Below are 14,080 nucleotides of genomic sequence, written 5' to 3' on the forward strand. Positions count from 1 at the left end.
CCATCCAACCTGCCCTTCAACACTGCCAGGGATGGGGCAGCCACAGCTTCCCTGGGCAACCTGGGCCAGGCTCTCACCACCCTCACACTCCAGAATTCCCTCCTCATGTTTCACCTCAATCTCCCTCTTCTGGTTTTCATCCATCCCCCCTTGTCCTCTCCCTCCCTGCCCTTGTCCCAAGTCCCTCCCCAGCTTTCCTGGAGCCCCTTCAGGCACTGGCAGGTGCTCTAAGGTCTCCCTGGAGCCTTCTCTTCTCCAGGTTGAAGAAAAGGTGATAGAGTCAGACACATCTGACAGAGCCCATGCTCACAGGCTAAGCTGGCTTTTTAAGAACACTCATTTCTTACTCTCAGGCTAAGACAAGATTAATCCTGTTGCCAAGAGTACGTGTCCAGTGAGACCTGAAGGAAGTGGATGAAGGCAGCCCCATGTCTTGAGTGCAGGTCTAAGAGACAAACCTGCCCCACCAAAAGACACCTCTGCAGGTCCCACCACAGGATGACTCAGGCAGGACCCTGCTAATCCTGTCTCCTCCTCTGCTTTGAATCCTCCCAGGCCTCAGCAAGCACTCTGTGCCAATCCCCAACTCCATCAGCAAGAGCTCCACAGCCCAGCTCCAGAAATGCCTGAGAACATCTGCAGTTCAGCAGAACAACCTGCCACGCTCTTCCGAGGATAAATCTCTCCTAGAGTGCAGCCAACCTTGGCACCTGCCCAGGCACAGGCAGAATTACTTCTCTAGGTCAGGAAGACTCAAGGAAACAGGATAATTCAGCTTTAAATAAAAATTGAAATGCAATCACCACTTGGAGCCTGCCATGGCCATTAGTGAGGGAACTTTGCTACCCCAGCCCTCTGTCATTGGGACTCAATGTGCCACCCCCTGTCACCCTCTGCTCCATCACCCTTGGGTCCCTTCTCCTGGCCCTGCCTGTGGTGCTGAGAGAAATGCTTGCCTCTCAGAGGCCAACCCAGTCACCTTGTGCTGATCAAGCTGCAAATCATGTGTTGATGATACGATGAACTCTCCCAGGGTGCCAGGGGAGCACTTTACAGGCAGGAAAACCTTCTGCTCCCAAAGGAGCAGCAGGAGCTGGAAGCTCCATCTCAAGGAGAATGGCTGGAGGAAGGTCTGGCTTGTGAGGACAGACTCAGAACTCTGCTCCTGCTTGCCACACGTTTTCTTGGTGACCCTGGACAAGCCCCCAGGGTGGGAGGGGAGAGGACAACCCACCTTTGTAGGACAGCAGGGATGGCTGAGAGACCTGCAGGCCAGACTGACCACGGCCAGGCAGGGGACAAGAACAGCTTGATCAGAGCAACACCACAAACCACAGCAAACCAGGCAGGGAACCTCACACAGAGAAAAGAGACATCTTAACAGGAGAAGAGAAACCAGTAGAATTATCTCCAGTGGCAGAGGCAGGGAAGAGGTTTGTCCTGTTTCTAGAATGGTCACTGTGGACACCTAGAGGGCAGAGGGGACCTCAGAGCCTCTCATCCTCATGCCCCCACCCTGGCTGAGCATATCTCCAAGCCAGTCAAGGGATGTTGAAACCAACAGAGCATTCAGGACTACACAGCCAAGAGTGAAAGGCAAATGATCCCAGTCCAGTCCTTCCAGAGAGGGGATTTTCCCCCTCTGCTCTCATGAGACCCCACCCAGAGCACTGTGTCCAGTTCTGGAGACCCCAACACAAGAAGAACATGGAACTCCTGGAGAGAGTCCAGAGGAGGCCACGGAGATGATCCAAGGGCTGGAGCAGCTCTGCTCTGGAGACAGGCTGGGAGAGTTAGGGTGTTCAGCCTGGAGAAGAGAAGGCTCCAGGGAGACCTTAGAGCACCTTCCAGTGCCTGAAGGGGCCCCAGGAAAGCTGGGGAGGGACTTGGGACAAGGGCAGGGAGGGAGAGGACAAGGGGGGAGGGAAGAAGACTGGCAGAGGGAGATTGAGGTGAGACATGAGGAGGGAATTCTGGAGTGTGAGGGTGGTGAGAGCCTGGCCCAGGTTGCCCAGGGAAGCTGTGGCTGCCCCATCCCTGGCAGTGTTGAAGGGCAGGTTGGATGGGGCTTGGAGCAACCTGGGCTGGTGGGAAGTGTCCCTGCATATGTAGGGAGGTTGGAACTAGATGATCTTTAAGGTCCCTTCCAACTCAAACCATTCCATGATTCTGTGATTCCAACCATCCCTGCTTGGTCACCCTCCCCAGTCACCTCTAGAGAGGTCTGTCACCCTGGGCAGCATGGGACCTCTAGAGAGGTCTGTCACCCTGGGCAGCATGGGTCACTAGAAGCTGGGGTGACACCACGAGTGGCACACATGACCCACTATTCCCTTGCTCTTCCACCACAGCCAGTTCCTGCTGGCTCAGGGATGAGACAGATCTACTGTGTCCTCCTGGTTCTTGGAAACAAACAGCTCCTAAAGGAGGCATAAGAGCACCCCAGGGTGCAAAAGGGTGAGCACAAAACATGCCAAGTTACCTTTAGTGCAAATAAGTCACTTTCCAAGCTGTGCCCTATCAAAATGGTATCTGCACTGAACATGTTCAGGAGGACGGCTTGGACATCCCGCAGGGTGATACTGGTGTTCTCCAGGTCTTCTTCTGTCACACCCGAGAACCTGCAGAGCAAGAGCAAAAAAGAGGGAAGAGGGCTTCCTCCACTAAAGGAACACCTCATGGCCCAAAGTGTCTCAGCCACGAGGACATGGTGGCCAGTGGAGTTCTAACAAGTGCACCCAACCATTCCCACCAAGTTCCTGAGCACAAACCCCTGACCCAAGGAAGCCCGTCCTCACCTGGTGTTATAATCCACCACCTTGGTGTCTGGTTTGACAAAGGTGTCATACACCACTTTCAGTTCTGAGTTGATCACAGTCACTCTTGTCAGCTCCAGTCCTTGCTTGGTGTAGCACTGCAAGAGACAGAGCAGACATGAAGGCAACAAGTGCATGGTGACCACAGCATGGTCATGGATGAAGCTGTTCACCCAAGTGCTGCAGATCCCAACAGCCAGCACATCCCATGCACCCAGCCAACCACGGGGTGCACCCAGACCCCACACATTGCTCAAACTAATTAATAAGAGCTAATTTAAACACACAGGACCAACATGAATTAAGAGTCCCCAGCAGAAAGGAAAGAAGATGGTAAAGGAACCAGAACTTCCCTTCAGCTGCTCGTTTTGTGCCCTCAGCTTTCCTCAAAAAGCTTTACTTTGTTGGAGCAATGACTGCTCCTGTCATTAGGGACCCACCATTTCACAGTCTAAGGAGTAGATTCCAGGGTAGCCATCAGTTGTAGGCAACTTCTCAAAGGTCTTCACAAAGCCATCAAGGCTCTCCTTTCGTCCATCATGGACATGTTGCTTAAAGGAAAAAAAAAACAAACCCACAGGGACAATTGTTGATGGCAGGAATAAGAATCCAAGAACTCCACTTCCACAGAACCTCCCACTGAAACAAAAGCAGTGATTTATAAAGTTTAATAAGGAGTAAGTTTTGCCTCCCAGCTGGTTGGAGAAGTTCACTGGAACAGCAAACAGAGCCACGTGCAACTCTGATTCCAGACTCAGATCAGGGCTGGTGACATCAGGTGGACACACAGCACCACCACGTCATGCATCTAGGGACAAGCAGCTTTCAGCTTTCAATTAGGAGTAGAACCAGTCAGGAAGAGTCACACTGAGGGCTCACACTGATCTAACTCTAGCTGCTGGATCCTTGTTTGGTTTGTGGCCAGGGCATGTCTGAGTGCAGGATTCTATTCCCAGACATCCCTGTTGGAGCTTTAGCATCAGGTGCATCAGCCCAGAGGGGGCACAAGAAGTGAGGTACCAGAAAACATCAGTCACAGAGTCCCAGATTGGTTTGGGTTGGAAGGGAACTTAAAAGCTCCTCCAGTCCCAACCCCTCTGCATGGGCAGGGACACCTCCCACCAGCCCAGGTTGCTCCAAGCCCCATCCAACCTGCTCTTCAACACTGCCAGGGATGGGGCAGCCACAGCTTCCCTGGGCAAGCTGGGCCAGGCTCTCACCACCCTCACAGCCAAGAATTTCCTCCTCATGTCTCACCTCAATCTCCCTCTGCCAGTTTTCATCCATCCCCCTTGTCCTCTCCCTCCCTGCCCTTGTCCCAAGTCCCTCCCCAGCTTTCCTGGAGCCCCTTCAGGCACTGGAAGGTGCTCTAAGGTCTCCCTGGAGCCTTCTCTTCTCCAGGCTGAACACCCCAGCTCTCCCAGCCTGTCTCCAGAGCAGAGCTGCTCCAGCCCTTGGATCATCTCCTCTGGACTCTCTCCATGTCCTTCTCATGTTGGGGACTCCAGAACTGTATTCCAAAACCAGACAGTTTGCAGAGAAACAGGAGCTGCTGCCTACCAGCACTTGAGGCAATAAATGGAGAGGATTTCCAGCCATCCTTCATTATTCCCAGCTAAAGTTCAAGGGTCAACAAGATCCAGCAAACAACAGCTCTCCAAGCTACCAGGAAAACTCAGGGAGTGATTTCATGAGTAGCTTAAGCTAAGCTGGTGTTGCAACAGGCACTCCCACTCTCTCCTCTCCTCCACAGCCACAAATCCTACCCTGTCTGGTCAGCCTGAAAGTCTTCTCTGCAGGGGAGTTTGGAAGTGAAGGATTTTACTGACCTGATTACCCACACCAGTGGGGAAGCAGGAACACACAATCCAGGGCAAGGCAGGGGCTGGGACCTTCCTTTTCCCCACCTAACATGGTTTTAGGTCAAATCAAAACCTGCTGCTCCACCCCCAGAGGTAACATTCTCTCTCCCTTATTTCACAGTGAGGTTCTTTTTGGTTTGTTTAAGTTCTGTTTGTCCCTAAATCTCAATGACTCTGCACACAATCCCAGCACCCTGAGCACAGGCTCCTCCATCGTGCTTCTCAGAGATCTCAAGGAGCTCTCACAGATCTCCTACAAGGAGTCAAAGTGGACTTGTTCCTCTCAGGATAGAAAGGTGGCAGAGATGAGGAACCAAGACACTTGTAGAGCTGAAACCTGTGGGCAGAGGGACAACCCAAGCAAGGATTTGCATCTTCTCCTGTACAGGTACAGGGAACTGCATCATTTGCAGGTAATGAAGCAGCCAGGCCAACACAGTCTCTCCCTGTATCCAAAGCCAGTTCTGCTCAAAGGCCACATGGTTTGGAGCTTCCCAGGAGCAAGAGGCCACACTTGTCCATTCTGCATCTGTGCACACTGTGAGTGTGACTGCTCAGCTAAAGAAACAGGCAGAGCAGATTACCAGGCCAACAGACACCAACACTTCACTCTCTTGCAGCTTGATCCCCTCCCTCCCTCTGTAACACAATATAACTGGGCAGTGAAGAACAAAATAATGACAAAAATTCAGCGTTTTTCTATGCTACTTGCTACACAACTGCCCAGTTCTTCCTTGCTGAGAGGAGGACAAAAAAGTGGCTTCTGTTTTTCAGAGCAGAGGACGGGGCAGAGTCAGGGATGACAAAGAGGAGCAGCTCCAGACTCCACTCCTGGTGGGAAGAAGGTGCCAGCACAGCTCCATCCTGCCACCTCCTGCCACGCTGCCTCACTGCAGCCACATCCCAGAGGAACTTGGAAGGAAAAGACAGGTGCTTTTCGAACCCAGCTGCAGATCTAGTTACTTAAAACAGTTTCTGATGACAAGTATTTGCTGTTTTCAACACCCTCCATCAAAGCTGAAAGACGCTGTGCTCCCCAGTAGCCCAAACATCCCAATCTCTCATTCCATGGTAGATTTAGGTGAGACATGAGGAGGGAATTCTGGAGTGTGAGGGTGGTGAGAGCCTGGCCCAGGTTGCCCAGGGAAGCTGTGGCTGCCCCATCCCTGGCAGTGTTGAAGGGCAGGTTGGATGGGGCTTGGAGCAGCCTGGGCTGGTGGGAGGTGTCCCTGCCCATGCAGGGGGTTGGAACCTGATGATCTTGAAGGTCCCTTCCAACCCAAACCATCCCATGATTCTGTGGTTCTAACCTATCACAGGATGCTGTGAAACTCCTTCATTTGGGTGAGAAAACCACAAAAGGCAGCACATGAAGGTCTGGAGGAGACAGATGGGAAAGCCCTGGAGCCCTGGCAGCCAGGGGCTGTTACAGAGCTTCTCTGCTCCTCCAAAGGCCACGAGGTTTGATGCTCTACAGCAGCCAGGCAAAAAGGGGTGGAGAAATCATCTTTTGGTAGCCACAGCAATTTCTCCCAACCTCCCTGCTGGATGGGATTTGGAACACTGCTGAAACAGAGAGCTTCATTTTCACATGAACAGGCAGCAGGAGAAGCAGCAGCCTGCCTGGTTCCACCCCTGCTCCCCTGTGCAGGACAAGTTTTGAGGGTGCCCATGCAGACCATTCTTCCTGTTTTAAACCAGCCTTGAATTTTGCCTGGTTTTGGCACCTTCCAAACACCCCCTTGATCCCATCCTGGCTGTGACCTGCTGTCCTTCTGCAGGGCAATGTCATTAAGACAGCCAAGTACAACATCTTGACCTTCCTAGCTCTAACTTTTGAACAGACCAAGAAAGGCACACACCTCTCCAGAACCTACAGCCAGCCTTGCTGGCCCTGGGTCACTCAAGGTCTTTCAAACAGTGGGACAAGGAGGTGCCTTATCATGGATATGCTCTGGGAGCCCCTTCCACTGGGCATGACCCCTTCAGATCCCCTCTGACTTGGCCCTGAATCCTGCTCCTCTCCCCCGTGTGGCAGCTGCCAAATACACAAAGAAAACAAGTGATGAGAAGACTCCCCAGAGACCTGGGGGAGGGACAAAAGACTTCCTGCTCCCCTGTCAGTGCTCAGGAAGACCAGTGACACCAGCCTGGGAAGCTGAGTGTCCTGTTGCCTAAAGTAAAAAAAAATAACCAATCCCCAAAAAAAAAGCAGAGGTACCCAAGTAGTGTTCAGCTCAGTGGGCCAAAAATTCACTCCTGAGCAGATTTTCCATTCTGCTTTCTGGGATCCCTTCCCTCCTCTGCTCCTCCAGAAAAGGATCACTTAGGAGTAACAACAGGCTTCCTGCAAAGGTTCCTCCCCTTACCATGACACAGGGCATGAAGTGAGCAGAAAATTAAGGAAAGGTTTGGCCTGCTGCAGAAAATCACCTCAGCACAGGCTGCTGTGAAGGGGGGGGGGGGGGGGGGGGGAGAGAAAGGGGGAAAAGGTTTTGGCACACTTGTCAAGGCCCCAAGACTGCTCCTTAAAAGTAAATCCCTTGTTTCTCCCTCTGTTTCCCCAAAGAAGCCTGTAGATGAGGTTTTGGTGGGCAGCTTAATCCTCTGGCATTTGCTCAGAAGAAATTAAACCTCCTCAGGCCAGACAGCTGAGCCTCCTCCTTCCTGCCAAATGTTGCCTTACCCTTTGCACAGCAAAAGATATTTAAGAAGCACTTGTTTCCTCCCCTTAAGGGAAGCCACCATTCTTCTAAAGGCTTAAGCAAGGATGACAGAGCCATCAGCACTGTGAGCAGAGGACAAAGATCATTGAGAATAAAAAGATGTTCCTCAAGAACTTACTTTAGCAACCTGGCAGCCTGGTGAGCCCACAGCTCCTGAGCAGCAGCTGTAATGAGTTTCCCATCCACCTGGCACTGGAAGAGCAAGAGGGAAGAGTCAGAGAGTCCTGTTAGCAAGAGACTTAAAGTTTAGCCCTCATGTGCAGGTACCCTGGATGAGCACAGCAACATGCCAAACAAAGGGGAAAAATAAGTATGGATCCATAGCAACCTAGAGTCTCTCCTACTCAGTCAGACAAAACTGCAGAAGCCCCCAAGATGCTCTGATGGGAAACCACAGCAGAGCTCAGATTAGGACAGTGTCTTGCTGTGAATGAATTCAACCAAACCCAGTAAACTCTCCTGGGTTGGATCTAGATGAACTTCAAGGCCCCTTCCAACCCAAACCATTCTAGGATTCTATGACAGACTTCTCATGCTCCCAAGTCAGCTTCTAAAAAGCCTTCCAGAAGCCACAGGAAGCTTCGTTTTCTCTTCGACTTTTTTTTTCCAAACTGCAATATTCAAACCTCTGCTCCAGCCCCAGCGCCGCATTTTCAGCCCCTTCCCAGCAGCTCTTTGCCAGGCTATCCCAGCAGCTGCGGGGCCACCCAGTGACAAAACCAGGAACTGCCACAACCTCTGAGCGTGTCAAGCCCTGAAAGCCACAAGACGTTCCCCAGCAACTCAAAGCCGAGGCAGACGCCACCGTTTGGAGCTGGTGTGTGACCAAACCCTCCACCAAGGAGCTCTACCTCTCTGCTTGCGCAGCCTCCCCCAGTGGTGGACACACTCCTCCTTGCGAATGCAGCTCCCAGAGGCTGAGACCATGTACTCGGTGCCACAGCGACAGCAAATCCTGCAGGAGGCTTTAAAAAGCAGAGAGAAACAAGAGTCAGGTCACTAGAAATCCCTCCCCTGTGAAACCTGGCCAAGGAACAAGTCAATCCCAACCGCTCGAGCCCCAAGCGCCAGTGGAACAACTTCTTGTGTTAAAAAGGACTTCAGATGGTGGTTCAAACTCTCAGAAAGACACAGGAAGGGATCTGAAAGTGCAGTCCTGGAACATCTGCCCCTCAAACACTTCTCAGAGGGAAGTGTAAGAATCCTTAGTGGTTCTGGTGTGCACCACAGTTCTCATCACCATTTGCTGAATTGTTTCTCCATCCACAGCAAATTACGTTGCACTCTAACACAGTTATTTTATAAGCAGGATAAGTAAGACATTCTTTGGACATCAGAGCTAAGGAAACCTTGTTTCCAGGGGATCTGTGCCTTGTCACTTCCAAATGACACGCGAGTTCTTCCTGGGCACAGGTTTGCTGTAAGGAAACTTCAACACCTGAAACTCGGGAACACAGCCCAGCCCACTGAGGGGACAGCTGTGGATGGATGTCCCCTCCTGTCATCTGGGCTTGTCCTGCTCACAGCCCAGAGAAGGGAGATGAAAAAAAGCTACAGTAAAGGAGCTGATTCTCATGCTTCTGATTCCCATGCAATTCCCTGAGTTCCAGTGTGAGCTCTTAAGCTGCCACCACATCCCCAGTCGAGTCCAGTTTTGCTCACTGACCACAGCATGAACAAACCAGCAACAGCTTTAGTTAAAGAAGAACAAATTCAAAGATCCTGCAGGAAATTACAGAAAGAGAGCCAGGAACATGGTCTCAAAATGCAATAAAGGAGCTGGTTACCTGGAGAAAAGGGCTCCAACAAATACAGCACTTGACAGTGTTAATGCACTTCCATACAGGTTGCTTCAGCAACCACAGGACAAATGTAGACACAAGGTGTGAACACAGATGAGCACTTCACACACTTCAGCAAGGTCTCTCCACAGAGATGCTCAAAGGAGTGTTTAAGGCACCTCCAAGTAGATCCTAAGTACTTGTTTCATCCCTGCTGCATCACAGCCTGCTCTAACTAGCTCTTCAGAAGCATAAACCCTGCTGCAGGAGCTCAGAAAAATTCAGAGGGGGGAGGAGCTGTGCTGAGGAAACCTGAGGGATCACTTTGTCCAGCTGCTAAAAGGGCTTTTGGGAGCTACCTGGCCCAGCAGAAAACTCTGCAATGCAAACCAGCAAAGCACAACCCCACTGCAAAGCCAGCCTGGCCCAATGTTGGTCCATACCCACTGAACCAGCAGCTCATAAACCCAGACCAAAAAATCCCTGGAAGAGGGAAGTGCCATCAGATGCTAAGTAGGAGTCTCTCTCCAACCATGTTTTTTCAAGGGAATGTAGTAAAAGGATGAGGGGGAATGGTTTCAAACTGAAAGCAGGGAGAGTGAGATGAGATCTTAGGAAGAAATTCTTTGCTGTGAGGGTGGTGAGACACTGGAACAGGTTGCCCAGAGAAGCTGTGGCTGCTCCATCCCTGGAAGTGTCCAAGGGCAGCTTGGATGGGGCTTGGAGCAACCTGGGCTGGTGGGAAGTGTCCCTGCCCATGCAGGGGGTTGGACTGGATGGTCTTTAAGGTCTCAAACCAGTCAAAGATTCTAATTTCCCTTCCAACAGCAGCCTCCAAGTTAAATGCAACAAACATGGAGTCAAAACCTGCACTGAGTGAGCAAGTGCAGCACACGTGCCTGCCCTTGCAGGGGGTGGCCAAGGGCAGCTTGTCCAGGGAGGCAACCTGAGCAATTGACAGAATCATAGAATGGTTTGGATTGGAAGGGACCTTCAAGATCATCCAGTTCCAACCCCTGCATGGGCAGGGACACCTTCCACCAGCCCAGGCTGCTCCAAGCCCCATCCAACCTGCCCCTCAACACTGCCAGGGATGGGGCAGCCACAGCTTCCCTGGGAAACCTGTTCCAGTGTCTCACCACCCTCGTGGTGAAGAACTTCCTTCAATTCACACTCTTTGGCAGCAGTGAGGAACCTCACTCAGGCTCACACTCCTGCATGCCACAAACTATGAACCTTGTGTTGAAAAGAACACCCTGGTGACATGCAAGCTGAAGAATCTCATCCTCTAGAAACACAGCAGACTTCTGCAGCCACCCTCCTCTCAGCTGGCCTGCAGAGCCAGAGGTCACAGCCAAGAAGACCCATCACAAGAGGAGCAAACAGCACCAGGCTGAGACCATGAACATCTTGATACAAAAAGACCAGCTGCAGGGAGGAGAGCCATCTCCAGCTGCACGGTACCCAGCAAACCTTGCAGAAGGAAAGAACCAGCAGAACTTACAGTCACTTGTCTTCTTCTCCTCTGCAGTGAAGAGGACAGCACGGCCAGGCTTCTCGGGGTGAGGCATGGGGTACCCATTTTCCTTGAGCTGCTCCTCAGTCATCAGATACTCCTTCAGGCGCCGGTACAAGGCAGCTCCTGCACACACAGACAGGCCTGAAGCCACTTCTGGAGGGGCTGCTTCTCTTCCTGGTTTTTACTTTATCACACCTCATGGCAGGGACTCCCACTATTTTAAGCTTGTTTCCACTGCCTTTATTCAGGATTGACAAGGAAAGAGGTGTCAGGGCTGGATTTCTGTATTTCTTTTAAAATCTGGGCCCAGCTGCACAAGCTGATTTTGAACCTCCTCAACAACCTGCATGAAGCCTGGGAAGCAGCTGAACCAGAATTCCTCCAAAGGGCCCATCTTCAGGCCTTTTTGTTACCTGTGGGACTTCTCCTAATTTAATGTTTTAAATGGTCTAACTGATGATTTGTAACACAGCTCAAAGACTACCCCTCAAAGGCCACCCATAGCTAGCAAGAAAACCTCATTATCTGAAGCTTTCTTCCTGCTGTTGATTTCAGGCTGCCTGTTTCACAGAATAATTAGAACTTCTTGCACTCTGCTCAATATCTCTTCTTTTGCTGCTACGTTAAACCCTTCCAATATTGCTGGAGACCCTTTGATGTTGCTCAGCTGAGCTCTGCAGGCCCTTTTAAGCTTTCTCCATGTCAATTCCTTCTGCTTCGTGGCCTCCCTGGCTCTTCTCTGATCTCCTCAACAATTTGCCCACATCTCTTGGCAACCAAAATACCCATAAACTGACCTGAGCCAACACAAATAATGCTTGTGGGCACAATCTTTTGGCTACAATATGACCTTACTGTGACATTCATAAACACAAACCTAAGCCCTGCAGAGCAGATGGAGACATTGGTTAAGTCTGCCTTTGAATCTGACAGGCACGTTGTAAAGTTGCCTTCAGGGCAAGGAAGTTCAAGGAAAACCCAGACAGAAATAAAAGCCCAAAAGTCAGTAACACCCAAAAGTCAAGAGGCAGCAGTTACTGATGCTACATCAAAGCCACGGGGAGTAAATCAGTGAACCTGCAGCCCAAAAAGGAGGGGTGAGAAAGGTGCTGATCACCCAGCAGCTCTGCAGCACCATCCTGCAGGGAGGTGACAACTCCTAACACTGGCCTCCAGACACACCACAGCACTTCATATATCAAGGTTCTGCACCTGGGTCAAGGCAATCTCAAACACAAATACAGGTTTGGGTGGAGACTGGATTGGAAAAAGCCCTGAGGAGAAGGACTTGGGGTTGATGGTGGATGAGAAGCTCAAGATGAGCTGGCATCGTGTGCTGGAGGCCAGAAACCAACCGTGTCCTGGTCTCTGTGACCAGCAGGGCCAGGGAGGGGATTGTCCCCCTCTGCTCTGCTCTGGTGAGACCCCACCTGGAGAACTGGGGCCAGTTCTGGAACCCCCAACATAATGACATTGAGCTCCTGGAGCAAGTTCAGAGGAGACCATTAAGATGATCCAAGGGCTGGAGCAGCTCTGCTCTGGAACCAGGCTGGGAGAGTTGGGGTGTTGAGCCTGGAGAAGAGAAGGCTCCAGGGAGACCTTAGAGCACCTTCCAGTGCCTGAAGGGGCTCCAGGAAAGCTGGGGAGGGGCTTGGGACAAGGGCAGGGAGGGAGAGGACAAGGGGGGATAGATTGAAAATAGGGGAGATTGAGCTTGGACATGAGGAGGGAATTCTGGAGTGTGAGGGTGGTGAGAGCCTGGCCCAGGTTGCCCAGGGAAGCTGTGGCTGCCCCATCCCTGGCAGTGTTGAAGGGCAGGTTGGATGGGGCTTGGAGCAGCCTGGGCTGGTGGGAGGTGTCCCTGCCCACGCACGGGGTGAGACTGGATGATCTTTAAGGCCCTGTCCCACCCCAACCAATCTGGGATTTTGTGACCAGCAGGATCCTGCTTGCCCCACTCACAACATTCCAGCTCCAGCTGCAATTCCCAGGTTGCAGCCTCGTTGGGCAGGGTCTTCTTACCTGTTAAATCCTCTGCTCTCAAGCTCCCTGAGCGGTTCAGAGTGAAGCTTGTCTTAGCAGCCAGCTTCCCTCCCAGCACAGCTTCGTGAGACACCACCTTCTTGTTGCTTGTCTCTGCAGTGAGAAGAGGGAAGAAGCAAAACAGGACAGAGATCAGGCCCCCAGCTGAGAAAGAGGGAGTGACTTTAGCCCTAGAGCTTGGGGCACATCACATCAACAAGAGCAGGGCTGCATCGATCCTCTTGAATTCTTGCTCTGCTCCAGAAATTGGCACAGGTAAGGTGGGGACCTGGCATTTTTACCCCAGCACTATGAAGAGCTTCCTGTTTGCACTGTCAGCCCACAGCAAGTTGGGGTTTTTTTTAAGGCCATTTTTACAGTCCCCCTGGAAAACTCTGGTAGCTCTACCTCCTTCCTCTGCACAGCAAGACCAAAAGCAAGAGAGGACCAAGCTCAGAAGCAACTTGACCTCATCATGTGCTGCCTGGTGACCTCATCCACCCCCAGCAGCCTTGTTGTCAGGTCCTGCAGCCCAGGCTCCCACACTGAATCTTTCAGCTTCTTTTAAGAAAGGAGCTTCAGAGCTCTAGAATCTGCTCAGCACATCAGCTAATGGCAGAGAGGTGCTTTTTACTAATCATTAACTGGCAGCCCTCTCCTAAAGGCCAGCCTCCCAAGTTCAGCTGCTCTGCCTAATGGCCACAAAGGTAATGAAGACAGAGGGGAGAAAAGGGAAGAGACCAGGAGAGGAAAAAAAAAAATATATATTCACAAGAACAGCACAAATTGATTGTTTAATGTACCCTCTTGAGAGCCAATAATGAAATGTCTTAACCCTCTTCGTTTCTCTCTTGAAGCTTAATGTGTGTAACAGATTTCTGGGGTGATGGACGAGTCTATCACTTTGAAGGCATCATGTGAAAGTTACTCCATTAGCAGGGCTTTTCATTTGAAAGAACTTGTGCTCAAAAAAAGAATCCATGTGGCATTATCTCCATTTAGGTTCAGACAGCCAACAAAGCATTGCAGGACTTGCCTCTTGAAGGCCCATTAAAGCTTGCCAGACTATAAAAAGCTAACTGGAGATGTTTGCCTTTCAGCATAATGCTTCTGAGAAATGGGTCTGTCTTTTCAACAAGTTCCTCTCTCCGTGGTTTCTAATCCAAGCAAGGGCTCCAAGTATCAAACCACAAATGTGGTACATACTGTTGGTACTGGAGGGAGAACTGGGCACCAGGCTCCGGAGCTTCTTCAGGGTGTTCACTGCCACGTTCAGGTAGATGTTGCGACTGGTGCTACGTTCATAAGCCACCTTCTCTTCTGACAGAGCCTGCAAAGGATGGAATTCATTACT

At 51.2% G+C, this 14,080-nt stretch overlaps 1 protein-coding gene and 1 long non-coding RNA gene across 2 annotated transcripts in view; one reads left to right on the forward strand and one right to left on the reverse strand.

Moving 5' to 3' along the window:
* The window catches only part of LOC127394203 (uncharacterized), a 69,991-nt gene that overhangs the window by 5,184 nt on the left and 50,727 nt on the right, over nt 1–14,080 (forward strand). The gene's annotated exons all lie outside the window — the stretch shown is intronic.
* The window catches only part of REXO1 (RNA exonuclease 1 homolog), a 45,627-nt gene that overhangs the window by 4,552 nt on the left and 26,995 nt on the right, over nt 1–14,080 (reverse strand). The window contains exons 7-14 of the mRNA XM_051639998.1: nt 13,933–14,056; nt 12,727–12,840; nt 10,690–10,827; nt 8,256–8,369; nt 7,523–7,596; nt 3,257–3,367; nt 2,799–2,914; nt 2,483–2,621 (exon numbers count right to left, since the gene is read on the reverse strand). Coding sequence (XP_051495958.1) covers nt 2,483–2,621; nt 2,799–2,914; nt 3,257–3,367; nt 7,523–7,596; nt 8,256–8,369; nt 10,690–10,827; nt 12,727–12,840; nt 13,933–14,056 — 930 coding nt within the window. The remainder of the gene's footprint in view (nt 1–2,482; nt 2,622–2,798; nt 2,915–3,256; nt 3,368–7,522; nt 7,597–8,255; nt 8,370–10,689; nt 10,828–12,726; nt 12,841–13,932; nt 14,057–14,080) is intronic.

Source organism: Apus apus, chromosome 24 (genome assembly GCF_020740795.1).
Source record: "Apus apus isolate bApuApu2 chromosome 24, bApuApu2.pri.cur, whole genome shotgun sequence".
In the NCBI taxonomy this organism is placed as follows: Eukaryota; Metazoa; Chordata; class Aves; order Apodiformes; family Apodidae; genus Apus; species Apus apus.